General features: G+C 64.3%; 4 protein-coding genes across 5 annotated transcripts in view; 2 read left to right on the top strand and 2 right to left on the bottom strand.

The window, feature by feature from the left end:
- Positions 1-27,191, top strand: part of C8G (complement C8 gamma chain) — a 618,926-nt gene that overhangs the window by 223,766 nt on the left and 367,969 nt on the right. The window lies entirely within an intron of this gene.
- On the bottom strand, positions 1,257-13,499 carry ANAPC2 (anaphase promoting complex subunit 2). Its single transcript, XM_017505531.1, has 13 exons — positions 13,299-13,499; positions 12,373-12,995; positions 11,070-11,202; positions 9,836-10,010; positions 9,316-9,435; positions 8,709-8,826; positions 7,611-7,792; positions 6,723-6,864; positions 6,408-6,483; positions 6,131-6,334; positions 2,136-2,265; positions 1,717-1,952; positions 1,257-1,627 (listed from the first exon to the last, which is right to left on the bottom strand). The coding sequence occupies exons 1-13, from the start codon at positions 13,416-13,418 to the stop codon at positions 1,415-1,417; spliced, it is 2,472 nt and encodes an 823-aa protein (XP_017361020.1). The 5' UTR covers positions 13,419-13,499; the 3' UTR covers positions 1,257-1,414.
- Positions 4,358-25,864, bottom strand: TPRN (taperin). 2 transcript variants are annotated; one of them, XM_017505541.2, is made up of 6 exons: positions 24,122-25,864; positions 17,060-17,300; positions 16,866-16,972; positions 16,715-16,785; positions 12,287-12,289; positions 4,358-4,371 (listed from the first exon to the last, which is right to left on the bottom strand). In XM_017505541.2, the coding sequence occupies exons 1-4, from the start codon at positions 25,823-25,825 to the stop codon at positions 16,723-16,725; spliced, it is 2,115 nt and encodes a 704-aa protein (XP_017361030.1). In that variant the 5' UTR covers positions 25,826-25,864; the 3' UTR covers positions 4,358-4,371; positions 12,287-12,289; positions 16,715-16,722. The 2 variants fall into 2 exon arrangements, with proteins under 2 accessions (XP_017361030.1, XP_037586212.1); XM_037730284.1 differs by lacking the exons at positions 4,358-4,371; positions 12,287-12,289 and having other exon boundaries at positions 16,345-16,785.
- On the top strand, positions 13,499-15,209 carry SSNA1 (SS nuclear autoantigen 1). Its single transcript, XM_017505580.1, has 3 exons — positions 13,499-13,670; positions 13,988-14,187; positions 14,694-15,209. The coding sequence occupies exons 1-3, from the start codon at positions 13,619-13,621 to the stop codon at positions 14,799-14,801; spliced, it is 360 nt and encodes a 119-aa protein (XP_017361069.1). The 5' UTR covers positions 13,499-13,618; the 3' UTR covers positions 14,802-15,209.

The following is a 27,191-nucleotide window of genomic DNA, read 5'->3' as shown; positions in this document are numbered from 1 at the left end:
GGTCAGGGCCTGAGGGTCAGGGGCCGAGGGTCGGGGCCTGAGGGTCAGGGGTTGAGGGTCAGGGCCTGAGGGTCAGGGGCCTGAGGGACAGGGGTTGAGGGTCAGGGGCCTGAGGGTCAGGGGTTGAGGGTCAGGGGCCTGAGGGACAGGGACCTGAGGGTCAGGGGCTGTGCATCTAGCGCCTGCCTAATGCTGGCCACTTCCTCCTTCAAGCCCCGAGGCAGAGTTCTTTAGAGCAAGGAGGGTGCAGAAATGGAGCCGGATGGCTCAAACAGGCCAGAGCTGGAGAGGTGGGGAGGGTGCTGGGCGGTGGCTGCAGGAACCCAGGACAGTGGACATGTAGGCACCAGCAAGGGCATCTGGGGACGGTGGGGGAAGTGAAACCAGGTGCAGCTCACAGCCTGGGAAGGTGCTGCAGCAGGAGGAGGACTCCAGGCACCGGTTTCAAACTGCCTTTGTCCCCTGCAAGGACGGTGTCATGGGGTGGAACGTAGCCAGCCTGGAAACAGCCCCTCTGGGACAGAGGCCCAGGCTTTAGAAGCAGAAGAGCCCAGAGCTAGACCCCAGGGCCGTCGCTCAGCCTGATGGCATCTCCTTCTCCCAGGGCAGCCTCTTGGACGGGACCTGGACAGTCTGCACATGCTTGGCGGCACGTGCGGGGGTCACAGGGGTGAGTTATCCGCCTTCTGAGGCACACTTGTGAGCCTGAGTGCTGCGGCCACCCTGCAGTGTGGAGCAGGGGACAAACACCCGGTCCCCCCGGCCAGCAGGGCAGGCCCTGGAGCAGAGCCTCGCTGCTGGAGAGGAGGAATGCTGGCCAAACGCTGGCCAAGGGGTCATCCACAAGCCCAGCAGTTCCAACAGAAACCACAAAACACCCCAGCCTCGCCCCATACCCCCAGCCTCCCAGCCTGGCACGTGGCAGTGGGCACTGGCTGAGCAGAGGGTAACGCCAGGGCTCCTTCCAAAGGCCACAGGCGCAGGGTGGAGCCAGAGGTCCAGCAGGTGGCACCAAGCCCTGGGACGTGGCTGCCTGAGCTGTGGCCCAGGTGTGATGTGAGCCTTCATGCACCACTTTCTGCCCAAGCCAGGAGTGGCCCAGGATGCTCTCAGGAGGCCGCATTCCTGCTGCAGATGTGCAGGCCTGGGTGGGCCCCCCACTTGCTGCCGGGGAGCAGATCCTGCCAGGCTGAGGTGGAAAGGCCCAGGCTAGCGGGGGACCCCAGGGGCCCCACAAAGCCACCAGGACAGGAAAGGATGATCCGACTGCTTTAATCTGCACGCTGTGGGGTGGGGGTGGGTGCCCCTCAGCGGTGCCTTCTGGGACACACGCGGGTGGGGGCTGGCACAGGAGAAGGAGAGCACCTGCAGGGCGGGGCCGGGTGGCAGATGGACGGGCAGGCGGGCGGGCGCGTCAGCCGCAGTTCTTGGGCAGGCGGTAGACGCCGGCTGAGTAGACGAGCTGCTGGTCCCGCACCTTCTTCTGCAGGTAGCCCTGCAGCTCCTGCAGGTCGATCTCGGCCAGCGCGGGCCCGGTCACCACGAACATGCGCAGCATGTTGTAGATGCGCTCCAGCGAAAGGCTCTCCAGGTTGGTCAGCATGGCCTGGATGTAGGTCCAGAAGAGCTGTGCGCACCGGCCAGCCCCCGTCAGGCGCAAGCAGGCCTCCCCGCGCCCCGCCGCACGCCCCCGACCCGTGAGCCCGGCACGCGCACCAGCAGCTCCTCCTCCTTCTGGTCGGCCTGGGAGGCCATGCCCGAGTCGCTCTCGTCGTCACTGTCGATGAGCACCATGCTGTCCCTGTCCTGAGGCCGCTCCTCCTCGATGACAGAGAAGGTGCCGGGGGGCTCCTCCCGCAGCACGCCCTGCTGAAGCCACACAGACATCCTCCGCCGCAGGAGCGCCACGGGCATCTTTACCGCCTTGCTCAGCTCCTCCAGGGTCCAGCTGGCTGTGCGAACAGCGACCAAGACCCTGGGCGGCCTGCAGACGGGCCGCAGAGGTCGGGGGCCCAGACCCCCCTGCCTTGCCTGCTGGCTTGGCTGCCCCAGGCCACACCCTCACTGGGGAGCAGCCCCTCACCACAGCGGGGCTGTGGGGCCAGGGCAGACCAGCTGGGGGCCGGTGGACTCACCTTGGTCCTGAAAGTACAGCAGAACCACCGCCTGTACCGGGGTGACGGCCACAGACAGCGTGCGGTCGGCCAGCTCCACATCCATGGTCACCAGGCCCAGAGTGTGCTTCCAGCTGAGGGTCCGCATGGCCTAAGGAGGGCTAGGGTCAGTGTGGGCGGCTCGGCTGCAGGGGGCCCAGGCTCACGGGCTCTGCCACCTGGAACCGGGTGAGGAAGGGCTCTCAGAGCCGCCTGGCCCACCCTGCCCCCAGCAGACAGCTGAGCAGCGGGAGCACAGGACCTGGTGGGCCCCACTTGCTCAGCCACCAGAAAACAGCAATGGGGCCGGTGTCACAAGATGTGTCCCAGAAAAGCTGTGTGCATCCTAACCCCCCGTGCCTGGAAACGCAGGTGCACTGGCAAACAGGGCAGATGAGGTCACACTGGTGCGGGTGCAGCCTAACCCAACCAACGGGCATCCTTCTAAGGATGACGGAAGACACAGGCGGCGGGAGGTGCCCCAGGAGGACAGAGGCTGGCTGGAGCTACGCGGCCACAAGCCAGGAAACACCAAGGGCTGCGGCAAAAGCCAACACCAGAAGCTGGAGGGCAGCGGAGCTCTAAGAGGTTCCCGGGGGAGCGGGGCCCTGCCAATACCTTAATCTTGACTTCCAGCCTCCAGAACCAAGGCAGTCTATTTCTGTTATTCTAAAGCCACCCAGTTTGTGACACTGTTACAGCAGCCACAAGAAACGGACACATTTTGGTACCAGGAAGGGCGCTGCTGAAACGTGGCTCAGCAATGCCCCCTAACAGGTGCTTCTGCTGAGTCTCGGGCGGAGTGAGCGCCTGCTGTGGCGGAGGGGGCAGCAGGGAGCCTGGGGCTGATGCTCTGCTGCTGGGTGGAAAGCGGGGCTGCAGCTGCCGAGCCTGGATGCTCAGCTGAGATCTCCAGGCAGCGAAGAAGCTGTGGCCTGGCTTCTCCTTGCCACTTAGTAGCAGAAGGCAAGGGAAAAATCAGTGAGTACGGAAACATTAAGCAAAAAGGCACCAGCCCCTGGAGATTTGAAAACCGCTCTGATGATCCAGGCAGCTCTGAGACAGGGCTAAGGCTGTGGCTGGACCAGGATTTACGAGGTGAGGTGTGATCTGTGTCCAGCCGTCTCAGCAGCAGACGGGCAGCTGGGGCTCCGGGAAAGGGCTGCGGACCCTCGTCTGAGGGCCTGGACGCTGGTGAGCTGCACGAGGGTGAAGCCAATGAGGTTTGTGAGACTTTCACCAGCAGAAACGCTGCCAGGCTGGACTGAGAGGCCGGCAGGCTGGCTCCAGATGCAGAGGCCGAGGCTGGTGGGGCGGGGCTGCCCCCGCAGGCCGAGGATGGAGCCCTGGGCCCAGGATCCGCAGGCCGCGGCATCAAATGCAATTCGGCTGCTGCGTTTGGACTTGGGGTGACCTGCCACCCTTTTTCCTTCCAGTGTTCCCTGTTGGGGTGGGAATGTCTATTCTACGCTTGTCTCACCGTTGAATTTTTGAAACAGCGTCTGTTGCCTGATTTCACAGCATCCCAGCTGGAGAGGAAGGGACACACCCCATGTCTCACCTGGACCTCATTTAGATGCTGTTTACATGCTGAGATGTGGAACTTCGTGTGGATGGTATTTAGATAAGATTTTGGACTTGGACTTGAGGCTGAAATGGTGAGGACTTTTGGGGATACTGGGGTTAACTGTAACCTGCATGTGAGAGGGCACCACCATGGGGCAGATTGTTATGTGCCTCTCCGAAAAAGACACATGAACTGCTAACTCCCTGAAGCCCTGGATGTGACCTCATTTGGAAATATGGTCATGAAAGATGTAATTAAGATGAAGTCACCCTGGAGTAGAGTGAGTGTCCAAGAGGGAATACGAACAGAGAGCAGGGGAACATCCCAGGCGACGCAGCAGAGACTGGACCGAGCCAGCCACAGCCCCAGAGCTCCTGCAGCCCCCAGAAGCTGGCAGAGGCCAGGAAGCAGCCGCCCCTAGGGCCTCCAGAGGGCTCTGCTGACCCCGACCTCTATAAGATGATACATTTCTGGTTTTTTAAGCCTCTTGGTTTGTGGCACTTTGTTCTGGGGGCACTGGTGCACTGACCCGCCTGCTCTGTGGGCCACGGGCTCCTAAGCCCTCCCAGGATCTGGCAGCTCTTAAACGAAACGAGCCCCACTTTACGGACAGAAGACGGAAGTGGAGTCAGTGGCTGGCCTTGGTCCTGGCTCTGGCTCCAAGGCCGTGACCCCCACAAACACCACTCATCAGCCTGCACTAGGACGGAAGGAGGGCTCAGGGGCAACAAGCTCAGGTGCTGATGCCGAGGGCTGTATGCCAGCCACGTGCCCAGCGAGGCCCCTAGGCCAGGAGCTCTGCCAGTGGGACCTCTCAGCACAGCTCGGCACCTTTCTGAGCCATCCTGTGTCCCCTGAAGTGAAGACAAAGGGCACTGGGGTGTGGCAGCCCCAGGACGTCAGGCCTGAGCAACGGGAAGTGGCTGAGCCACGCTTGGGACCCCAGCGGGACCCTGGAGGGAGGCCAGGGGGCCTTGCCCGGAAGTGGCACTGTAGAGCCTGAGGCAGCCAGAGGGTCGGTGGGAGAGGGACCAATGACTTGTATGGAACACAGTGGAGCGGGGGGCTCGGTGCCCACAGGCTCTGGAGACACAGGCTGGAGCTGGAGGTGGGGGGATGGCCAAGGCCCTCCTTTCCACCAGGGCAGGCAAGCTGCGGGGGATACCTGGACTCTTCCAAAGCCGAACTGAGGCCTGGAGGGAGGCAGCAGCCCGGCCCAACCTCCGCCTCCCGCGCCGGGGGCCTCTGCCTGGCCCTCCCCTGGTCTGTCTCTGCAAGGAAACCTCCCCCTTAGTTTCTAAAGTGGACTCAACACCCTGCCCTCGCCTAGGAATAAGGCTCCTTAGCCTGTCAAACACAGCAAGGCCTCTCGCTTGGCAGGAAGGAAGAAGCAGCACATCTAGACCCAGCGCCCATCACAGCAGGCCTAGAGAGATTGGGGACCCTCCTTTGAACTCAGCCCCACCTGCTGGCCTTGGCCCCGACTACGGCTGGGCCATCTCCCTCCTGGGGCACCCCTGGGGCTCCTGGGGTTGGGGTCTGCAGCCGGAAACCAGCTTTGCCCCAGGACCCTCTCCTCACATGTCCCCTGCTGGGGGGCTCTGAGCACTCAATGGGCACACCAGAGGCCTCATGGGCCCCACACACAGACTGAAAGCCCTGGAACCTGGCTGCACAGGGGTCCTAACCCCTTCCCCCTGACCCAACACATCTCACCTGACCATGAGCTCAGGGAAAGAACCTCCAAGCGTGGTCCCATACCCAGGGCCCTGGACACCTGTTCTGGGACTGCTGGGATTGGCGGTACTGCCAGGGCACATGATACCATCACTCTGGGCACACCAGCCCCACCTGCCAGCGCCTCCAGGCCAGGGCTCGCTCCCCACCCCCCGTGTGCTTCCCTCCCACTCACTACAGCCCTGATCCTCACGCACCACGGGAGCCGCAAAGGCAGCTCTCTGGGAAGTATCCAGAAACGGGGGCAGGGCTGGGGCCCAAGGGTCAGGTGCGCTTGGGAGCGCTGCCCTGGGCAGAAGGTGGTCCTGGCTCCCTGGCCCTCACCTGCAGTGACACAACGCACCCCAAGTCCTGGTTCTGAGAGCCAGAGGGCAGATGGCAGAAGAGGAGGAAACGCTCAGTGGGTGGGGCCTGCTGGAGCCACGCGGGTCCCCGTGAAGCCCCACAGGAGATGTCAGCCCAGCACAGCCCACCCGAGCGCCTGTGGGGCCAAGGGACGCTGGCTCACAGGGGCATAGGCTTGCTGTGAGGAAGGCAGAGGGAGCGTGGGCTGAGATGGGACCAACCCCAGACACTCAGGAGACAACGGGGTGGCCACAGGCACCAGGCTGCTGAGCCCCACAGCACAGGGTGGGGTGCGGAGAGCCCCTCGGGATGGCCAGCGTGGAGGTACCTTGAGCTGCTCATACTTCTTGCAGTAAGCCTCCAGGGCTGCCCTGATGTCCTCGGGGACCTCCAGCTTCTCGTCCTTGAAGGGCGGCCAGAACTCGCTGGACAGGATGACAGCGTACACCCCGAACGGTGGCTGCTCCTCCGCCGGCCGCTTCTCGTCCTCCTCCCGGATGTTGGCATTGATGCGGCGGGAGTCCGCCATGTCCTGAGGGAGGAGCCGGCGTCACGGGGGACCTGGGGGCGGCGGGCGGGGGGGCGGCGGGCGGGGCAGGACCCACCTTCAGCATGACCTCACAGAAGTGCATCGGGGCCTCACCGAAGCGCAGCTTCAGCAGTTCCACATTGCGGATCTCCCTGGAGAGACAGACCAGCGTCTGAGCAGGGGGTCGCTGCCCCGAGCAGCACCTGCAGCAGTCACGGGTGCGCCTCCCAGGCAGAGCAGGGGGCCTGCGTGGCACCCCGGCAGCCAGCTCAGCCCCAGCCAGAAGCGGGGGTGGCACACAGCTCTGACCCAGGCCCCAGGCCCTGTCCCGACAGAGGCTCAGCAAGGGCCCCGGCACCCCTGGAGACAGCTGGCGCCTCCTGGGCCTCACCGCTCGGGGCTGAAGCTGAGCTGGTGCAGCAGGCGGTCGGCCAGCAGCGAGCGGTACTCGTTGATGAACAGGTCCTTGCTGCCATAGATGCTGACCAGCAGGCTGATGATGTCCGAGGAGCGCCGCTTGGAGCTGGACTTCCCTGGCACAGCGGGGGCAGGGGCGTCACCTGACTGGCACCGTGGCAAGGACAGGGCCGCCCCCTCCCATCCCACCCTGCCAGAAGCACAGCCCGGCATGGCTTTTCCTGAAGGCCGTCAAGGCTGGGAGCAGCCCGGCACATCCGAGGAGACCTGGAGTCGGGTCCTAGGGCAGCAGCTTCGATCCCCAGCCCCTCCCATCTCATGGGGACCTCCCCGGACCCTCAAGTAGGCTTAGGGTACAAGCCACAGGTTCTGGGGTTTTCCTCTGAGCCAGACTAAAGACGCTGAAGACTTACCATCTGTGCCAGGGCTGGGGCCAGGCAGGGGCCCCAGAGCTCTCAGAGCTCCGCAGACTGCGGCCAGGTACAGATGGGCCCTGAGCAGGAGCTGTCACCTGACGGGACTCTGAGGCCCACACCAGCAGGGGGTGCAGGGCCATCACGTTTTCCTTCACTCCTCTGCCAGGTGTCACGGCGGGGCAGGGGACACCCCACAGCTCTCAAGGGGCGGGAGGCAGGGCACCTCCCATGGCTAGAGTGACCAGCCACAGAGGGACACAGCGCACCACGGGCCTGCCCAGGCCGGCGGCGGTGGAGCACCGCCCTGACCTTGGACCCCCTCAAGCCTCTGGGGCACTGGCCACACCTGACACAGCCAAGCTGTGTGGCCAGAGAGGAGCCCAGAGCGGCCGGCCTGGCTGACGCCTCCGTTCATTGGCAAAATGGACGCTGTGGGGCGAGCTGACCTGGATCAGCGTCCACGGGGTCCGGGACCCAGTCCTCAGGCTCGCCCGAGTCGTCCTCACTGTCCTGGCCCGTCTCCAGGCTGGCTGGGTCAGTCTTGGACAGCTCAACGGCCAGGTCCCCCGTCCCGTCCGAGTCCCCCGTCAGCCCGGCCACAATCTGCCGCACCGTGTCCTCCCGGGTCCTGCCGGCGGGAGCGCTGCTGTGGCCCACGGTATGGATACCCTGCATGCCCCTCCCACTGCCCACGCCAGCCCCACCACCGCTGCCTCTACGGCCAGCGATGACGGGCTGTGTACTCAAGACAGGCCCGTCAGACTCCCTGAAGAGCGAACCCGGCGCTACATGGGAACAACAGGAGCTGCGTGCGAGGGCAAGGCCAGCCTGTGTGCCCGCAGCCCCAGCACTGAGGGACACTGAGGCAGGAGGGCTGGAGCCCAGGCCGGTGCCCGAGGCTGCAGAGAGTTGATTCTGCCACTGCACTCCGACACAGCGAGAGCCTGTCTCGAAAACAAGAAAAGCAAAAAAATAACAGGCCCAGACGCCGGGCCAGTTACAGCCACAAAGCAGCAAACAAGTCCAGGCAGGCGCCAGAGTCCCAGCGGCTCCCGCTACTCAGTCCTGGGGCCGCGGGGCCTCTGCAACCCCCGAGGAATTTCCGGGCAGCCGTGGCCAGGCCCTCATTCCAACACATTCTTCACCAAACGGCCCCGGGGAGCATCTGCTCCTTGTAGTGGAAAAGGCCGGGACAGCACGGAGCCGCTCTCCTTGCCTGGTTGGTGCCTGGGGGCCTGGTCAGCACCGAGGCAAGGCTGAGTGGATGAGCTTCTCTCTGTGCTGAAGAGGGGGAGGCCGAGGAAGGGCTGCAGTGGGCCTCTGGCAGCTTCACACAGAGGGGACGCTGACACCGTGACAAGGACAGGCGCCCAGCACAGGCAAGCGGAAAGGAAGGAGCCCGGGCCTGAGCCCGTGCACTCAGCCCAGCTGGGGGAGACCTTGTGTCCTGAGGGCCGAGCACACCCTCCGCTGCCCCCAGGACCAGGGGAGCTCAGCAGGACACCTGGGCCCCCCGTGGCGCCTGGGCCAGCCACAGCCCTCACCTCAGGTAGCGGCGGATGGGCTCACAGGCCACCTCCAGGATGACCATGGAAGGATCCAGGACGCGCAGCGCCTTGATGGCAGAGATGTAGAGAGTGATGATGTCACACGTGTTGACGCCTATACCAGGACAGACGCTGGTGGTCACGCTGTGCCCAGGACCACAGCCTCCCAGGGGCCACACCGGTCAGGTGGACCACAGGGCCCTGCTGCAGCCACCTTCCCCAGACCAACCTGGCCGCAGAAGCTGCTCCCCTTGCCCGCCCGTCCGCCCATCCCCATCCCCCCGTCCCCCCGTCCTCGCCTCTCCCTGCTTACAGGCTCTCCCTGCTCACAGGCTCTCCCTGCGGGGCAGTATGTTCTGAGAGAGCCAGGTCTCAACACCCCAGACCGCCTGGCCAGTCCCGACTCCCTTCAAAGAAACAAGCAAGCTGACGGGTACCCCAGATCCCCTAAGCACCCCACCAATCGCTTCTCAAGCCATTTCTTCCTTAGACCGGTAAGTCCAGGGCTAGAGACTGGGTCCCCGGCTCCCTGGACACGAGCCCCCTGATAGTGCCTCAGCCCTGAGGGTCGAGTGGCTGGGCGGCAGCAGCCAGCACACAGCACCTGGATGCAGCAGCCGAGTCTCCAGGGCGGCCTTGAGGGACACGAGCAGCTGCTGCCTCTGGTCTGTCCTCTCCAGGCAGTACTTGAGGTCCTCAATGGCTGGCCGGGAGTCTGGGAAGTCTACAAGAAGAGGGACATGCCTCAGGGACAGACAAGGACACATGCGCACGTGGGGGGCTCGCCAGCCCCGGGATGAAGAGACCACCCGCTAGGCCCAGACGTCCCCCCAACACTTTGGCGTGCTGATGCATTTGACCAGAATGCCACAGGGTGGACACAAGTGACAGCCGGGGCCAGTCCCCAGCAGGAGCCAAGGCTGAGGGAGCACAGGAGTGGACACTTAGGAGCACCGTCCCGCATCCGCTGCACCCGCCCTGATCCAGACATGGGGACGCCTGCAGTGGGGAGGGCACCAGCCCTGCAAGCACGACAGACAAATGCGCAGAGAACCCAGACGTGGACACGGAAGGGACACAGCAAAGGCCCTGGGAGGGCACTCCAGACAGGAGAGTGGGCGGACCTCGGATGATGCTGAAGAGCTCCTCGATGCGCAGGCTGGCGTAGATGCGGTAGAAGAACCTCTGCACGTGGCAGCGCCAGCGGCGCAGGGTGCTGCCCGCCTCGGGAGACGCGGGCCTGGAGGGGCCGTCCTGCAGGAACACCTTGCCGAGCCAGCCAACCACCCGCTCGATCCACTGTCGGGAGAACAGCAGTGTGGGCCGCAGGGAGGCGTGGTGAGCCAGGCCGACTCGGAGGCTGGGAGGAGCCCAAAGGGACCGTCCTGGCCCTCCTGCGAGGCCAGTGCCCAGTGCCCACACGCGCACCAGTGCCCACACTTATCAGCGGCAACAGGAACCCTAGCATGAGATGTGATGGACACACGTGACCTGTGTGCTGTGTCTGGTAGGCACACTTGCCCCCATTTAAACGAATAAACCCGCCCTTGGGACCAGACAGGTGACCGGCCACGCCCATGAACATCACAAGAGCATCTCAGTGAACACAAACCCCTAGCGGCAATTCCGCCACAGGGGCCCAGGCGTGCACACGCCCACAGGCGACTGTCCGGTGGCAAGACGCACAGACGGTTCACCCTCTTCACCCTACCGCCCACTCTCCCCACCAATGTGGCGACGCCCGCCCGCCCTCTTTGAAAGCCCCACATCTCGGCCAATCTGCACCTCAGTAGGTGGACCCTGCAGCACTGGGGAGAGGACAGGTGTCAAGTGGGGCCAGGGTGGGAGGACTCACATGGCTAGGCCCAGCTCCCCCATGGCTCTGGGAGACCAGAGCAGAGCCCCGGACCACACCCCAATAGCACAGGTACCTGGAGGCCTGGTGCAAGGGTGTCTGACTCCCCACTGTGGTGTGGGCTGGCTGTTGGCCAGTCCATGAAGGACCAGCCATGCAAGTCCACACTCAAGAAGGGCAGCGAGCAGGAGAAGGGGTCACTCACTGGCCCCTCTGGTGGGCCTGGCCTCGCCACACCTGGCTGAAGCAGCCCCTCAGGACCCTGGCCCGGTACTGCTTGTGGCCATGGGATTCTGTGCAGACCTGATGAGCACATCCTAGATATGTCTTCACTGTCACCAAGGCCCAGAAGTACTGGCCTCTACCCCACATCGAGGCAGTTCCAGCCACTGCCTGGGGCTGGGCCCAACCATGCTGTGGCTGCTTCTGAAGCCAAGTGTCAGGTTTGACAGAAACCTACTCCCTAGTTCCCAGAGGGGCCCAGCTCAAGGGGAGGTCCTCACCTTGTGGAACTCTCGCAGGAAGGAGCGCTCATACTCGCCTCGGCAACGGTCCTCCATCCTCTCCCGGGTCACCTGGTGCAGGGTGGCGGTCACAGCCTCGGCACTGACCCGCTCCAGCAGACTGAGCCTGTGTCTAGAGGAGAGCCCTGGCCATGGGCACCCACAGCACACACCGGCCCCTCTAGCCCCGGCACGGGTGCCCACGGCACACACCGGCCTCTCTAGCCCCGGCACGGGTGCCCACGGCACACAACGGCCCCTCTAGCCCCGGCACGGCTGCCCATGGCACACACCGGCCCCTCTAGCCCAGAACAACCCCATGCCAGGACGGACCTGCCTACAGCATGCATGTAGCACACATACACCCCACAATCCTCAGCTGGGGGTGGTGGTTGTGCCAGAGGCTTCAAGAAGCCTGGGAGCACTCCCACGCTCTGCGGCCCCTGCCCAGCTGGCCTTCCCCATGTGATAAGTGGCAGCAGGTGTGGCTGTCAGGGCCCAAGTCTTATCTCCCAGGATCAGCTCTGAAACAACCACCAATTACATTGCTACCCTGGCCGCAGAAGTACAGCTGCCACGGCATACAGTGTGCCCGCACAGAGATCTGAGCAAAGGCAGTGACTTTCAGTGTGGCCTCTGGTCTAAAGAAGCAAAAGGACTCAAAAGAGGGATGAGAAAGGTTTGCTGGGATGAGCCCAACAGAAGCTCTTCACACTCTTCCTCACGCCTGCCAGCAACAGGACACTCCTTAGTCCACTAAGAACGCTCCCTTACCTGCACCGCTACGCCTCTGCTCAATGTGACAAAGTCACCCCAAATGGCCACCAAGGGTGTGACGATTGCTACAGGGCTACAACAGGACCTGTCTCTAACAAAACCCTCTCCAGAGAACCAGAAAGGGGACTGCTTGCCCTCACAGTGACCTGATCTGCCTGGAGAGAAGCAGCAGGAAGCTTCTGTTCACAATGACAGGGCAAGGAATGTCCACAGGATAAGAATCATTCCTCCTCAGGTTCGACAAAAACACAGTGGAAGAGTCCAGAAAGTTTGGAATTGCTAAGAAATTTGCTGCTGCCGACACAAGCCACATGGGCCCTTAGCATGACCCCGTGGAACTGGATGTGAGTGACAGAAGAGACGCCTGTATCCAGGACACACTGCACAGGAGTCCCTGGGACTCTCCCTGTGTCATGTTCCTGGCTATCAGGGCGGCTCACCAGCTTCCTGCAGAGGCCCGCTGGACCCAGGGTAGCAGCGGGGAACCGGAAGGAGCACGGCATGGCCAGCGGGACAGAGTACTCACAAGACCTGGCTGAGCTGGTGGAACTGCTCCAGAGCCTGGCGACACCAACACTGCTGCTTGTCACTGCCGCACCCTGCACACAGCGGGCTCTGCAGGAGTCGGTAGTAGCGGCGGCGGGCATACCGGCTGTCCAGCTCCCCCTCGAGTTCCGGGTCTGTGCCCCCTTCTCCCTTCCTCTTACTCTGCATATAGACTCTCAAGAAGCGGCCATACAGACGCTGAATCATTTCTTGGAAGGTTCTGGGGGTGCTAAAGAACAAGACTCCGCGCAACATAGTGTGGACTTTTTCTCGCAGCCCCTGAGCACCAGTGCCCATCAGCAAGCCCAAGCGAGTCCATTTCTCCAGCAGCTCTAGGCTCCGGAGGTAGGGATCCAGGCGGCTCTCCAGCAGGCCAAAAGCGTCAAGGAGCAGCAGAAGGCACTGGGGCTCATCCGCAGAGTTCTCGCGCTGGGAGATGGCATTCCAGAACTCAGGGGAGATGTTGGCCTGCAGATCGTTCTGCAGCACCTCTACGAACCACTCCTCCAGGGCCGAGTGCAGGCCGTGGCCCCTCAGAACCTCCACCGCCGCCCGGAGCTCCTCTTCCTTTGGCGGGACTGCACCGCTGGTCCGTGAAGACACCTGGAGTGCAGAAAACCATGAGCAGAGGGGAACACAACGTCGAGGTGAGGAGAGGAGGGAAGCTCAGAAGCTGAGGGGAGGCTGCAAACTCCGCTGCCCCTTGTCCATGGTGCATGGATGTTGGGCCGAAGCTAGGGAAGGGCTGCCAGCGGAGCCGACCGAAAGGGAACGGTGGAAGAAGGTGGCAGGACAGGGCAGAGACACGTGACGGACAGAGCCGTTTGAACTCGAGGGTGGCCGCCCCAAAGCGCGTAGGGTCCCGGGAACTCCGCACGGGGCTGCCGCTCTCTTCCCAGGCCTCACCAGCCCCAGCGCAGCCGGCGGCACCAGGCCGGTGCTCACGGTATTCCACGCCAGTAACAACTCCTGTCCAGGCCGGGGGTCGCTGCCCCCCTCCATCGCCGCAGCCGCCGCTGCCGCCATCTGCACCGCCCCTGCTCCTCGATCGGCACGGGGCGGCGCGCGGCGATGACGCACCTCTGGGGGCGGCGCGCGGCGATGACGCACACAAGGCGCGCGGCGATGACGCGCTACTTTGGCGCGTGGTCGGGGAGCGGTGCGCAGGCGCGGGTAGCGCTGCGGCCGCGGCGGTTGGGGTGGCGGGGCCCCGGGCGGCGTTGACCATGACCCAGCAGGGCGCGGCGCTGCAGAACTACAACAACGAGCTGGTCAAGTGTGAGCGGCGCAGCGGGGGCGGGGAGGTCGGGAGGGGCGCGGGGAGGTCGGGAGGGGCGCGGGGAGGTCGGGAGGGGCGCGGGGCCGGGTTCCCGGCTCGCAGCGGGGTGCCCCCGGGCCCCGCCTCGCTGCGGGCATCGCGCGGCGTGAGCCCTCCGTGCCGGGGGCGGGGTGTCCGTGGCCCGAGCCCTCGCAGGCCCCGCGCCGGCCGCTCTGGGGCGGTGCCCGACTCTGGCTTCCTCGGGCGGAAGGAGGCCGGCCCTCCGCCGCCGCGCTCCTCCCTGGGCTCACGGCGGCGCCCCGGCCCGGCCCCGCAGGCATTGAGGAGCTGTGCCAGAAGCGGGAGGAGCTGTGCCGGCAGATCCAGCAGGAGGAGGACGAGAAGCAGCGGCTGCAGAATGAGGTGAGGCAGCTCACGGAGAAGCTGGCCCGCGTCAACGAGAACCTGGCACGCAAGATTGCCTCTCGCAACGAGTTCGACCGGACCATCGCGGAGACCGAGGCCGCCTACCTCAAGGTGGAGCTCGGGAGGCCAGGCGGAGCATCAGGGGGTAGCCACGCAGGGCTGTGGACCGTCTGTGCCCTGCTGGCATCTCGGGCTGGGGCAGCGTGACCAGGCGCATCGAGGCACCCAGGCTGCTGCGGGGGTGACCGTGGGGCTGCCTGTGGGGGCCTGGGGCATCCCAGGGGTCCTGGTCTTTATCTGGTTCTCGCTAATCGTGTGGTTCTTTCTGCTCAGAGTGTGAGGAGCTAGGTCTTGGGCAGAGCACCCAGCATGGGCCAGTGCTAGCTTAGTCTGGCTTTGTGGGGGGGAGGAAGTGCTTGGGGTCAGCTTCAGGAGGGAAGAGGGCCTGTCAACCCATCTGCCAGTCCCGTTGGGCTTCTCCCTTCCCCCAGCACAGGACCCGTTGGCTACAGCTCCCGTGGCCAGGTCCTCGCACATGAGTGTGAGGACAGCCCGGCCTTGGGGCCTTCCCAGCAGGTGCACAGTGACAAGCCTCTTTTTCAATTTTCTGGCCCCAGATCCTGGAGAGCTCCCAGACTTTGCTCAGTGTCCTCAAGAGGGAAGCTGGGAACCTGACCAAGGCTACAGCCTCAGACCAGAAAAGTAGCGGTGGCAGGGACAGCTGACCCGACACAGGCGGGCCCACCTCCGTGCGCCCCCAGCTCAGCCGGGCAAGTCTGTCCTCGGCGAATCTTTGTTCTTCGTGGCAGCAGCTGCTCTCTCTCAACCTCCACTGGCATCGGTGACAAGCCCAGGACACAGCCCACCTGGGGGTGGGTCCTGGCTTTGTGCTCACACAGGTTATGGGGATGGTGGGCTCCAAGTCAGCGCTGCAAGGAGCCTGTCTTTGAGGCACCCACTCTCCTGGGCTGCCAGGGAGGCCCTGGTTGGAGTCCGAGCACCATGGGGGTCCCCCCACCTTGTCTCTCCTCAGCCAGAGTGGATGCGGGGGTTCTCCTTCACCCCAGAACCCAAACCTCAGGGCTCACCCCTGTGGCCTGTGACTGTCAATAAAGATTATCTTTGTAAAGATCCGTGCCCGCCTGCTGCTTGCCCGTGTTAACTGCGTGGGGTTGCCAGACACCCGCAGAGCCAGAGCCTGAGGCTCCCCCTTGGGAGAGGAGGCAGGAGAGTGTGGAGTGGCCTCTCTGTGAGTGCCCTACTAGCCTCAGGGACACCGCTGAGGGTGCCCACCCTGCCCAGGCCAGCCCCACCCTTAGCCCTCCCCAGCAGGGCCGCCGATTCTCTTCCCCTGACTGGCCCATGGCCCCTACCTCAGGAGCTCTGCTCGCTCGTCCTGTTCTCTGCCACACCTTGGCATCCAGCATAGGACCCAGCCCAGAGAGACAGCTGGGGATGCCAAGCATTTTCACCACCTGCCTCGGGCCGAGGTCCCTCTCAGCAACGACTGGGGGGCTTCACACCCCCTGCCTGTTCCTCAGCTGCAAGTTCTGCTTGGCCTGAGGACACCGCTGCTGCTGCCGGGGCCTGCTCTCCTCTCCCTGGCCACACCAAGCACCGCCCACTTCCATCCTTCCACGTGCCCCGTCCGTCCCTGCAGCAACCAAGCAGCGCCCAAGGACTGGGCCAATTTGGGAAGCATGTGTTGATCCAGAAGGTCCAGAGAAGAGCTGGGCACACCCTCACGGGGAAATACACTAAACTTCTTCAGCCAGAATCCGGCCAAACAGCGTCTCTCTGATCCGGGGTTTGATTCTCCAGGGAGGAAACAGCGCTTGGGTTGTAAACAGCCCAGCTCTGGCCCCTTGTGGGTCAGGGGCACACCAAGTGCAACAGGAGACGCCAACTCCTGTGCTGCCCCGTGCTGACCTGCCCTTGGTCCTATCCCAGGCTCTGGGCCCCTCAGAGAAGCACTTCAGGCCCAAAAGCTCAGCGCTCTCCCCTCCCACGTGAGGTCTAGGCCCCGACAGCAGACCTGGCATCCCACCTCTGCAAAGTCGGGGGCAACAGGTTAACAGGCCATGGCAGTCGGGGGTCAGAGCCTGGGCCGCTGGGGCATCAAGGCATGGGGGCACCAGACTGTGGTCACCTCCCACACACCCTGGCACAGACGTGCAAGCTGGGCCCACTGCACCCCAGGTGGCTTCTTCCCACAGAGACCTGCCCCTGCTCCCCTCCAGCCAAGGATCGCATGGTGTGGGCACCAGCAGCTTGGTACAGTGCTTTTTATTGTGTCCGTCATCAGAGGCAGGAAAGACGCCACTCGTCACAGAGGGCCAGGCTGAGGGGCGGAACAGGGAACGGCCCGGTGCAGAATCTGCACAGCTCCCCCCTCCCCGGTCGCAGATGGCCACCACCCTGCAGGCCCCTGGTCCTCACCCACGGGCAGCACCCCATCTCACTCCCCTCGGACTCCCCCAAACCTGGGCCAGGGAGAGAGACCCAGACCTGGCCCCGACAGCAGGAGGCACCTGGCTGCTTCCAGGGCTAGGAGGGGTGGGGATACGGTGAGGCCAGACGAGACGAGGCAGAAAGGCGCAGTAGTCCCTGGCCACTGCCCAGCTTCCAGGACTCCCACAGCTGGGCTCAGAAGTACAGGGCTGGCTCACTGCGGAAGTCCGAGAGGTCGTTCTGACTGGCAGGTGTCAGCTGAGAAACAGAGGACAGAATGTGGGCGCATGGGCTCACCCAGGCGTCAGGCCCCCCAGCACTCACGCTCCGCAGCTCACCATGGCCTCCAAGGGTGGGGGCTCTGCCTCCCTCGGTGCCTGCTCCAGCGCCTGCTCCTGCCACTTGCTCAAGGCCACAGAGTGCTTCGGGGTGTAGCTGGACAGGCCTGTGGACCGAGGAGCACAGGCGGACATGAGGACATAGACCAGGCTCTGCCCCTCCCAGGCTACCCGACCCCTAGGTGGGCACTCACCTGAGCTACCCTCGGGCAGCCGAGCGCTCTCGGGCCTCACGCTGCTCACAAATGTGGCCCGGGGCAGGAAGAGTGCAAAGGGCTTCTCCTCTGAGCAGGACCCCTCCTCCTCCTCTTCCTCCTCTTCTTCCTCCTCCTCCTCCTCTTCCTCCCCCTCCACGTCTTCCTCCTGCGCTAGGGAGCTCTCGGAAGGGTACTCAAATGTGGTCTGCAGGCTTTTGTCGTTGAAGGAGATCTTCATCTGGGAGGGAGAGTCCAGTGAACCAGGGCTGCTGTGCCCAGCTGGACGCAGGGATGCCAGGGGCTGGAGAAGTGAACCAGGGCTGCTGTGCCCAGCTGGATGCAGGGATGCCAGGGGCTGGGGACATGAACCAGGGCTGCTGTGCCCAGCTGGACGCACGGATGCCAGGGGCTGGGGAAATGAACCACGGCTGCTGTGCTTAGCTGGACACAGTGATGCCAGGGGCTGGGGACATGAACCAGGGCTGCTGTGCCCAGCTGGAAGCAGGGATGCCAGGAGCTGGGGAAGTGAACCAGGGCTGCTGTGCTCAGCTGGACGCAGCGATGCCAGGGGCTGGAGACGTGAACCAGGGCTGCTGTGCCCAGCTGGACGCAGGGATGCCAGGAGCTTGGGAAGTGAACCAGGGCTGCGTGCGCAGCTGGACGCAGGGATGCCAGGGGCTGGGGAAATGAACCACGGCTGTTGTGCTTAGCTGGACACAGCGATGCCAGGGGCTGGGGACATGAACCAGGGCTGCTGTGCCCAGCTGGACGCAGGGATGCCAGGAGCTGGGGAAGTGAACCAGGGCTGCTGTGCTCAGCTGGACGCAGCGATGCCAGGGGCTGGAGACGTGAACCAGGGCTGCTGTGCCCAGCTGGACACAGGGATGCCAGGAGCCGGGGAAATGAACCAGGGCTGCGTGCGCAGCTGGATGCAGGGATGCCAGGGGTTGGGGACGTGAACCAGGGCTGCGGTGCCCAGCTGGACGCAGGAATGCCAGGGGCTCAGGTTCAGCCCTCAAGGTGAGGCCGACCTGACTGGGGAGCCGCATACACCATCAGCCCTTCGGGGGCTCCAGGAAGTGGGGGAAGACCTCTCCATGTGGACCCTGCAGGCTGTATCCATCCCCTCCACCCTGGGGGCCAACTTCCCCTCCCATCCCAGCCAGGGACCAGACGCTGACCAGGACCAGAAGCCCAAGCCTCTGAGTCCCCAGAAGCCTCTAGAGCTGCTCCCTGGGCTGCTATCTCAGGATTCTCCTGCTCTGCCATCTGGACATAGCACCAGCTGGGGGAAACTGGGTGGGCATGTCCCCCCGACCGAGCAGCTCTACAGCAAGAACAGGGCGGAAGTGAGGCAGCACCCTCAGGAGCCTTGCACTCTAGGCTCCAGGCAGCCCCTGTTGGTGTCTGGGGCGTCTCTCTAAAGCCAAGTTCATGTCCTGGCTTACTGGATGCATGGACAATCCAGCAGAGCACAGACCCCCACTGCCAACAAGGGCCTCTGTAAGGCATGGAAGCTGGGCGCAGGCCCCAGGCACCACCCACCTAACAGCTGAGAGTTGGCCTAAGGCTGTGTAGAGTAGGGGGGCGCCTCCACTGAGCCTGGGTGCCAGCGGCCCCATCAATGACCCCTCCCTCACCCTCTGGCCATCGCCCACTATGTCCACTTCGTAGACTGCAGGATTTCACATCTGAGCAAATGCTTTCCTTCTCCCAGCGGCCTTGAAGCCCAGGCAGCCCTGCTGGTTCCCAGAGGCAATGGGGGCAGTGGGGGCCAACAGCCAGGACTCTCCACTTCCCCTGACCGGGCTTGTATGGGGCCGAGCTCCCACCAGGCCTGCTCAGCTGCACTCAGCCCAGGACAGTGGTGCCTGATGAATGTGAGTGGCACCCGCCTGCAGCAGATGGAGGAGCCCGGCTGGAGCTGGAAATATTAAACTCTTCCTGGGCACAGGACACCAGCAGCTCAAGTTCCTCCTCCTCCCCTAGAAGGAGCCGGAGGTAGGAGCCGGGCCCCAGGCAGCGAACCACTGCAGCCAGGGACAGGAGGGCAAGAGACAGCCTCAAGAGGCAGCCACACAGGGCTGCCAAGGCAGGGCCCAGGACACACACTCCCGCCATCACACCCTCTCCGGCAGCGGCCACATGGCCCACACAGCCAAGCGCACCCTTAGGCCCCTTACTATGAACACAGCCGGGGGTCCACCCTTTGTGCCCAGACCTCCGGCTTCACCCTCAGCACAGCCCACACGGAGCCCTGCTCGGCCACTCAGCTGCCTGCTTGCATTCCACCGCAGGCCGCGGCGCCCCAGCCGTCTGCACTGATGAGCAGGGACGGGGAGGCCATCTGGATCAGACAAAACAAGCTGTCAGACATCTGCTCCTGTCCCTTGACTGCCTTGCCTGTAGCTAGGTCCACCCGGCCTAGCAGTCACCCCACGGGCAGCCAGGCAGGCAGAGGCTGGGACAATGGATTGGCCACCAGACCCCACAGTTGCCCACCCACTTCCAGCCTGCTTAGGAATGGGGTCACCCAGCCCTCCCAGACTCATGCTTTGGGACAGATACCCCAGGTGGAGGTACTCCAGGCAGAATGAGGCTGGTGGGCCAGAGGTCGCCCACAGGCCCAAAGCCCCAAAGCAAATGGGGCTTCCAGCCACCCTGGTTCTGTGGAGCTCACCCAGATGACCCTGAAGCCCTCTAGGCCCAGCCCCCATGGCTGGGAACACAGCAGGGCCGGCTGCCAGGGCCGAGGATTAGCGCCCTCGCTCATGCACATGACAGGTCCCAGCAGGGGGGCCGCAAGGGCTGGGTGCACATGGGCCCTGAGCCTGGTACAGCCTGGCCAGGCAGTGGGGGGTGGGGTGGACAGGCAGCCCATCTGCACTCAGCTGGGGCCCAGGGCTCTGGTCACATCCTGCCTCCCCAGGTCTCCCCAGCTAGGCTGGTGTCAGCTCAGCCTCACAACCCTCCCCTCCCACTGTCGGGACAGGTCAGGGCGTCACAGGACACCCCATGACTCATGCCATGAGCAACCTGCAGACCCGAGGATGCAGGATGGGCAAGGGTGTGGCTGGGGGCTGGCACTGCACACACCTGGCCACAGCCTATCAGAGACTTCGCCTGGCGCAGCCAACACAGCAGGCAGATGGGTCCCTTAGCCGAGCTTCCAGGCACAGCCTGGGCCTCTCAGGGCCCTTTTGTTCTTGCTCCACCTACCTTGCCTAGCTTTGGTTACCAAAGGGCCTCCACCCGGGACAAAGGGCCCAGCAGCCAGGACCAACCTGCCCAGATGGAGGTGTGAGCGGAGCCCAGCCCTGCCCCTCCTTCCCTGGGCGTGGCTGCCTGCCTCCCATCCCCCACTCGGCCCCAGCCAAAGGTCCCGAGGGTGATGGGACACCAGACCAGGCTGCCGGGGGCAATGTCCACAGCAGGCTCCCGAGATGCTGGGTGCTCTCCGAGCAAAGCTCGGCCCCCAGCGTCAGGCACAGCCTCCACCCATGAGAAAGCTGGAAGGAGCAGGGTCCAGGTCTGTTCCTGGGGTCCCTGGCTCCAGAGAGACCACTTAAGTGTCACCTATGGGAAGAGCTGGTAGAGAGGCGGGAAGGACAGGGACCCAGCCACCAACGATGAGATGCGACAGCCCCTGGCCACCTAGGATCTGCCCAGCAAATGGGGAGAGAGGCAAGGAGGAGCCCAGGCTGGGGGCTTGGTGCTGGCCAGGAGGGGGCATCGGTAGGAAAGGCAGATGTCAGGGTGGCACCCTTGGGTGTAAGGATCAGAGAGCAAGGCCTTGGGAGTGGAGATGGAAGCTGCACAGCAGGTGAGGGCGGATGGCTCTGAGTGTCCAGGACCAAGCCCTGGGGACACTGACATGTTCGAGATGGGCAGAGTCCGGAGGGGAAGAGGGCAGAGGGGAGGGAAGGGGCAGCCAGACTGGTAGGAGCCAGGCCAGGTGGCACTCCATGAAGAGGAAAGGCTGCAGCGTTCCCACGGGAGGCAGGTGTGAGGAGAGACGCCCCACCCTCCAGGAAAACAGCCTGGGGTGTGGCTGCCGTGCCTACACAGGGCACCTGCGGATTCTGCCAGTGGATAACCCAGCCCAGCCTAGGTCCCGCAGGTGCGTAGACCAGCAGCCCCCCAGACTCAGCCTGTCCAGAGCAGGCCTGCACCCCTCAGACGCGGGCAAGGGCATCATACCCTGTGCGGGGACAGCCATTCCCAGGGCAGGCCCCTCACCGACCCCCACCACCCAGACAACTCCACTGAAGAGCTGCCCTTCACCTGCACCCCAGGAAAAGCAGCACCACCACCACCCGCTGCCCCCAGTTGTGTCCGGCAGGACTCTGGGCCCTTCACTCCACCCCATGCCCTGGGGTGGCAGCCAGTAGTCCCAACTGAACACTGGGCTGGATGCAGCGGCTCACACCTGTAATCCCAGCACTTTGGGAGGCCAAGGTGGGCAGATCACCTGAGGTCAGGAGTTTCAAGACCAGCCTGGCCAACATGGTGAAACCCATCTGCACTAAAAATACAAAAATTAGCTGGGCGTGGTGGTAGGTGCCTGTAATCCCAGCTACTCTGGAGGCTGAGGCAAGAGAATTGCTTGAATCCGGGAAGTGGAGGTTGCCCTGAGCCGAGATTGTGCCACTGCACTCTAGCCTGAGACACAGTGAGACTCCGTCTCAAAAAATTAAAACATAAAAAAAGGTTGGCCAGGGTGGTCAGGCAAGGCCAGGTGAAGGACCTGCAGGGGCACCTTGCACCCCACCTGTGAGTGCTCCTGGCCCACAGGCTGCACAGTCCATGGAAGACCCCTAGCCCACAGCCCACTGTGCCAAGGCCAGCAAGCCATTCTGAAAGGCAGGGCAGCCCCATGCCTCCGTCCCCTCCTGATGGACATTCTAGCTCTTCCCAGGCAGGGCAGCTGGCGTGTACCCAGGCAGGAAGTCACAGCCAGCAAGTCATGCTGCTCTGGCAGGCCCTGCCCGGGCCACCTGGCCACGCCAGGCATCGTCCATCTGGACCCCCACCCCTTCAGGCTGGCCCGAGCTCCGCCCTCCTGCTGGTCTAGGGCCTGCTTCCCAGGCTCAGCCTCTCCCCCACTGCTGTCTTCCTGTCCCTGCTGGGCTTCAAGCCCCCAACCTACCCTCCCACCCTAACCCAGCCACAAATGACCCCCCACAGTTCTGTACCTTTTTGTTATTTAAGATGAAGTCTCCCTCTGTCACTCAGGCTGGAGTGCAGTGGCACGATCTCGGCTCACTGCAACCTCCGCCTCCCAGGTTCAACCAATTATCTGCCTCAGTCTCCTGAGTAGCTGGGATTACAGGCACCTGCCACCATGACCGGCTAATTTTTTTGTCTTTTTTTAGTAGAGACAGGGCTTTACCATCTTTGCCAGGCTGGTCTTGAACTCTTGACTTCGTGATCCACCATCCTCGGCCTCCCAAAGTGTTAGGATTACAGATGTGAGCCATCACGCCTGGCCCAGTTCTGTCCCTTCTGAGGGCAGGATGGCCAGGCTCCAGGCAATGGCCTCGAGTCCCAGGAAGAAGCCAGGTTTCCAGGGATGGCTACACGGGTTTGGGAGGGGCTCTAGAAACAAGAACCTGAACTCAGCTCTCGCCCCACAAGCTCCATGACCCCATCCGACTCCCGAGCTTAGGCAGTTTCCTCTCTACAAAGTGGGCACCGTCCCCATTTCGACCACTGGAGCAAGCCCAGAAGCGCCCACCTCACACAGCAGCCAGGGCCAGGGGTACGGATGCCAGGGAGGGAGAGGCAGAGAGGAGCTGGAGGACAGAGGCCGTGTCCATCAGATCGACCCCACCTCAATGGGCTGGGGTGACACTCGGGAGAGGGTGGGGAAGACGGACCCACGTGGCTCCAGGGGTGGGAGGGGCCCCGGGCCCGACCCCGAGCCCCCACTGGAAGCACCTCAGGAGAGTCAGCAGAGACGTCTGGGTTGGCAGATGGAGCCCACATGAGTGCCAACGCCCTGGTTCCAGGAGGGGGAGGATGGCACTGGGAGAGGTGAGATGCCAAATCCAATCCCAGGCAGGAAGCAAACAGAGGCAGGCGGTGGCCTGTCTGTGGAGGGAGCCTGCAAGGTCTCATCCCCAGCCCCCATACCAGGGAAACTGAGGCTGGAGAACAGGCTGCCTGGGGTGACCTAGCCAGTACTAGCTCTGGGGCAGTGCCTGGACAGGAAGAGCCAAGGGAGACACCCCAGGCCACCCCTCAGTCCCTAGGGAAGGCACACCTGCTTCCCGACAGGTCACCTCTGACAGGGGAGTCACATGGAGCTGCCCTTGGAATTTGCCCCAGGAAACAAATATAGGTGCAGGAATGACCAGGAAGAATCTGAGGATTTTTTTTTTTCTTGTGCCCAGAGGGTTCCAGGCCACTGGCCAGAGCTGGCTGAGGAGGGAGGCTCCCCTGCCTGGCTGCTGAGAGCCTCCGAAGGGCCCTTCTCCCCAGCAAGCTTCCCAGGCCCAGATCAGGCACTCATTCGGCACTTCTGCCCGACTCCTGGCTAGTGTCCCTTCTGAGGAGCTGACAGCCAGCTCCAACTGGCTGGTGAGCTGCACCCCAGGGCTAGCCATGATGAAGGGACACAGCCAACCCCTAGCACTGGCCTCTTACCACTCACATCCTGGTGCCTGGCACCCATGCAGCTGGGCCTCCAGGAGACCATGCGAGGCCACCCCTCAAAGCCAAGCCCAGGGAAGAGCCTACAAACCCAGGTCTGCTTCTTCCAGCTGGACTCACAAAGGGACAGGCCCGCCTAGCTAATTCCAGATGAGCCACAAGAGCTGGCAGGAGGCACAGCACTGTCTTCCTGGCACTCTCCAGCTGTTCCCACGGCCCAAGTCACGGGGCTCCACTGGGGCCCTGGACCGGGCATGGCCCACCCAGCCCCAGCTCTCCTCCAGTCCACGTAGAAACCATCCTTTGCCCCGGCCAGGCGTCCCGGGATCAGGGCAGATGCTGCCCCCACAGCTCTGTGAGCTGTCTCTCTCCCTCCCGGCCAGTGGCCCTGCCCCCACCACTGACCTTCTTTCTTGAGGAGCCGGCCTTGGTGAGGCAGGACTTCTGCAGGGCCAGGTAGCCGCCAATCACCTCAATCTCATGCACCGTGGGGTAGCGCTTCTTCAGCGTGGGCCCCAGGAGGCCACCAGCCTCCTCTTCCTCAGCCTCCAGTGGCCGGGGGCCCCCATTAGCCTGACTCAAGTGCTGCTCCTGCAGGGGCCCTGGCTTCCTCTTGGGCACCACTGTGAAGGTATGGCTGCCTCTCGGCTGGAGCTCTGCCACGCACCTGGGCCTGGCAGGGTGCGTGGAGTAGGGGAGTTTGGCTTCTTGGGGGGCCTCCTCCTCCGAGTCTACCTCATCAATGAAGGTGACAGGCAGCCCCGGCCTCCCGTGTTCCTGGCTATTCTTGGCCAACCCAGGAACATTGAAGCCTTCGGCAGGCTCAGCTTCTTCCGCGGCAGGCGGCAGGAAGGGGGGCGGTGAGGACGACCTCTGCCACCTGACAGCTCGGTCAGAGAGTGCGGTGGCTGCCCTTGGACAGGGCCCCTCATCGACTGCCCACTGTGCCTGGACCTCCAGGGGATTCTTCCCCAGGGCAGGAGAACCATCTCCTCCAGGCACCAGCTGGGCTCGGAGCTCCTGGCTCGGGGTGCTCCGGCCCACGTCTCCCTTTGGTAGCTCCGAGGACTGCCTCCCCTCAGCAGGAGGGGCCCGGGAGTCCTTGCTCTTGGGGATGAACAAGAAGGAATTTCGAGAGTTTGCGCGGAGGCTGGCCAGCGCCCGGGCCTGGAGGTCCCCCGAGGGAATGGTCTCCATGTCTGGCTTGGGGGCCGGCCGTATCTCGAAGGAGTCGTTGGCGCTGGTGGCCGCGGAGACGCACTGGCGCTGGCTGGGAGTGGCACTGGCAGGGGGCGCGGCTGGAGTGGCACTCGGGGTCCCAGGGCTGGGGGGCGGGTGGAGGCAGGGATCCCCCGGCTCCACCTTTGGCTTCCACTGTCCCGACCCGGGCGGGGAGCCCGCGAGGCCGTTGGCAGGGCTGGCCCGGGGCTGAGCGGCCGAGGCCCCGTTGGAGAGCAGGCGGGCGCCCGCGCCGCGGTGCAGACCCCGGGGGTGGACGGTGAAGGAGTTGCTCCCGGTCTTCTGCAGGAAGTCGCTGCGCCGGGCCCCGGGGCTCGCCCCGCCACTGCAGGGCCCGGGCGCGGCGGGCAGGCTGGGGGCCGCGGGCGGGGGCCGGGGCGGCGCCGGCGGCGGCTGCGGGGGTCGGGCGCACTCGGGGCTCCCGCGGCGGCGCGGCGCGGCGGGCGGGTCGAACCTCTCCAGCAGGCGGCTGACGCGGCCGGGCGGCGCCCCGTACACCAGCACCTCGGCGGCGCGGATCTGCGCGGCCCCCGCGGCGGGCCGCGCGGGCGGAAAGCCGGGCACCGTCTCGATGATGAGGACGCTATCGGCGCGGAGGGCGCGCACGCCCGGCACGCGGCTGTACCGCTCCAGCAGCCGCGCCCCCGCCGCGCCAGCGCCGCGCCGCCGCTCGGCCTCCAACCGCATGAACGGGTTCTCGCGCAGCGGGCCCAGGCTCTCCGCCAGCACCCGCTGCTCGGGCTCCGCCGCGCCGGTCCCCGCGCCCCCGCCCAGCGCGGCCAGCGCGGCCCGCTTCCGCTCCAGGATCTCGCGCTTCCAGGCGGGCAGCGCGGAGCGCGGCCCCGGGCCCGGCCGCCCCTGCGCGGCCATGCTGTGGACGCGGCCGCGGACGGCGGGACTGAGCGCCTGAGGGGCCGCCGCCGCCACTGCAGGCCCGGGCACCGCGGCCACGCCCCCTCCCGGCCACCGCCCATTGGGGGAGGCCGGCTCGCCCCGCCCCGCGCGGGAGGCCCACCTATGGCAGGGGAGGGGGCGGGACCCTCAGTGACCCCCACCGATTGGACAACACTCGCCTCAACCCCGCCTCCCAAGGGACCTCACTGGACGACGCCTGCCGCCGGATCCGCCCCCATCGGGGAAGGCCCCTGGGACACGCCCCGGCGCCTCGCGCAGCCCAGTGGCCGCTTCCGCGTCTTGGCTCCCGGCTCCCGGCGTCCCGGGCGGAGCAGGGTGGGCGGCCCCTGGGCCCCGCGCCCCGAGTGACCTTGGGCGAGCTTGGGCTTCCTTACGCGGCCAGCACCCAGGCCGCCTGTTCCCTCCGCTGAGAGCGCGGTGCAGGAAGAGGGCTGCTCCAGGACCGAAGGCACCCGCGCCCGTGCACCGTGCACAGGCCACACACTGGCCCAGACCCTGCTTTCACCAGTGGTCCTCCGACCTCCGGCAGGTGCCTGCGGGGTCTGGAAATGCCAATTCAGGAGCCCCGCCCAGCCCCAGCGAATCAGTGTCTCATAGCTGCCCAGGTGGGAGCCTCTTAACCCAGCCTTGCCATCCGTGGTCCTCCCCAAACCAAAGCATCCGCAGGAGTAGGCACAAAGGAAGTAGCCTCTCCCCCGCCCCCGCGAACACAAGCTGTTTCACCAGGGCTCTGCATGCTTGGACAGCTCTCCCATGCAGAAACAGCCAAAAAAAGTCAGGGTAACGGTGGGCCTCACAGAGCCCGCCCCTGTGTGATCACTCCACCCTGCTGCCACGTTAAGGCCACTCCTCATCTGTTGAACTTCTCCCCATCCCAAGGCTCGGTATGCCATGACCCTGAGGGCACAGCCTCCAGGCTGACAAGTCCCCGCGAAGCCCAAGGCTTCCGCCCCAGGAAGGGCTGTGGAATGCTCCCAGTCTTTCAAGCCTGCAGACAATAGGCAGATCGCTTGAAGCCATGGGGAGAAGGGGGACTGCAGTGCAGGAACACCACCGTCTGTCACCTGCCCTGCAGTCAGCAGCCTGCTCCAGTAGACACTGCTGTTTCCCACACCACTTGCCTTTCAGGGACAGGGCTCCAAGGTCACTCGGGTCTGCAAAGACGCAGAGAAGGTTTTTTGTTTTTTTGTTTTTTTTTAATCTGGGGATGGCCTTCTCACCTTCTGTGCCCCATAACATCCGCAACGCCACCTCCTTAATGCTGCCTGATTCTCCTGCCACTCCATTAAGCTGGATAAAATAAACTTTCTTTTTTTTTTTT

Source organism: Cebus imitator, unplaced genomic scaffold (genome assembly GCF_001604975.1).
Source record: "Cebus imitator isolate Cc_AM_T3 unplaced genomic scaffold, Cebus_imitator-1.0 Scaffold339, whole genome shotgun sequence".
In the NCBI taxonomy this organism is placed as follows: Eukaryota; Metazoa; Chordata; class Mammalia; order Primates; family Cebidae; genus Cebus; species Cebus imitator.
This window is presented reverse-complemented; position numbering and strand designations above follow the sequence as displayed.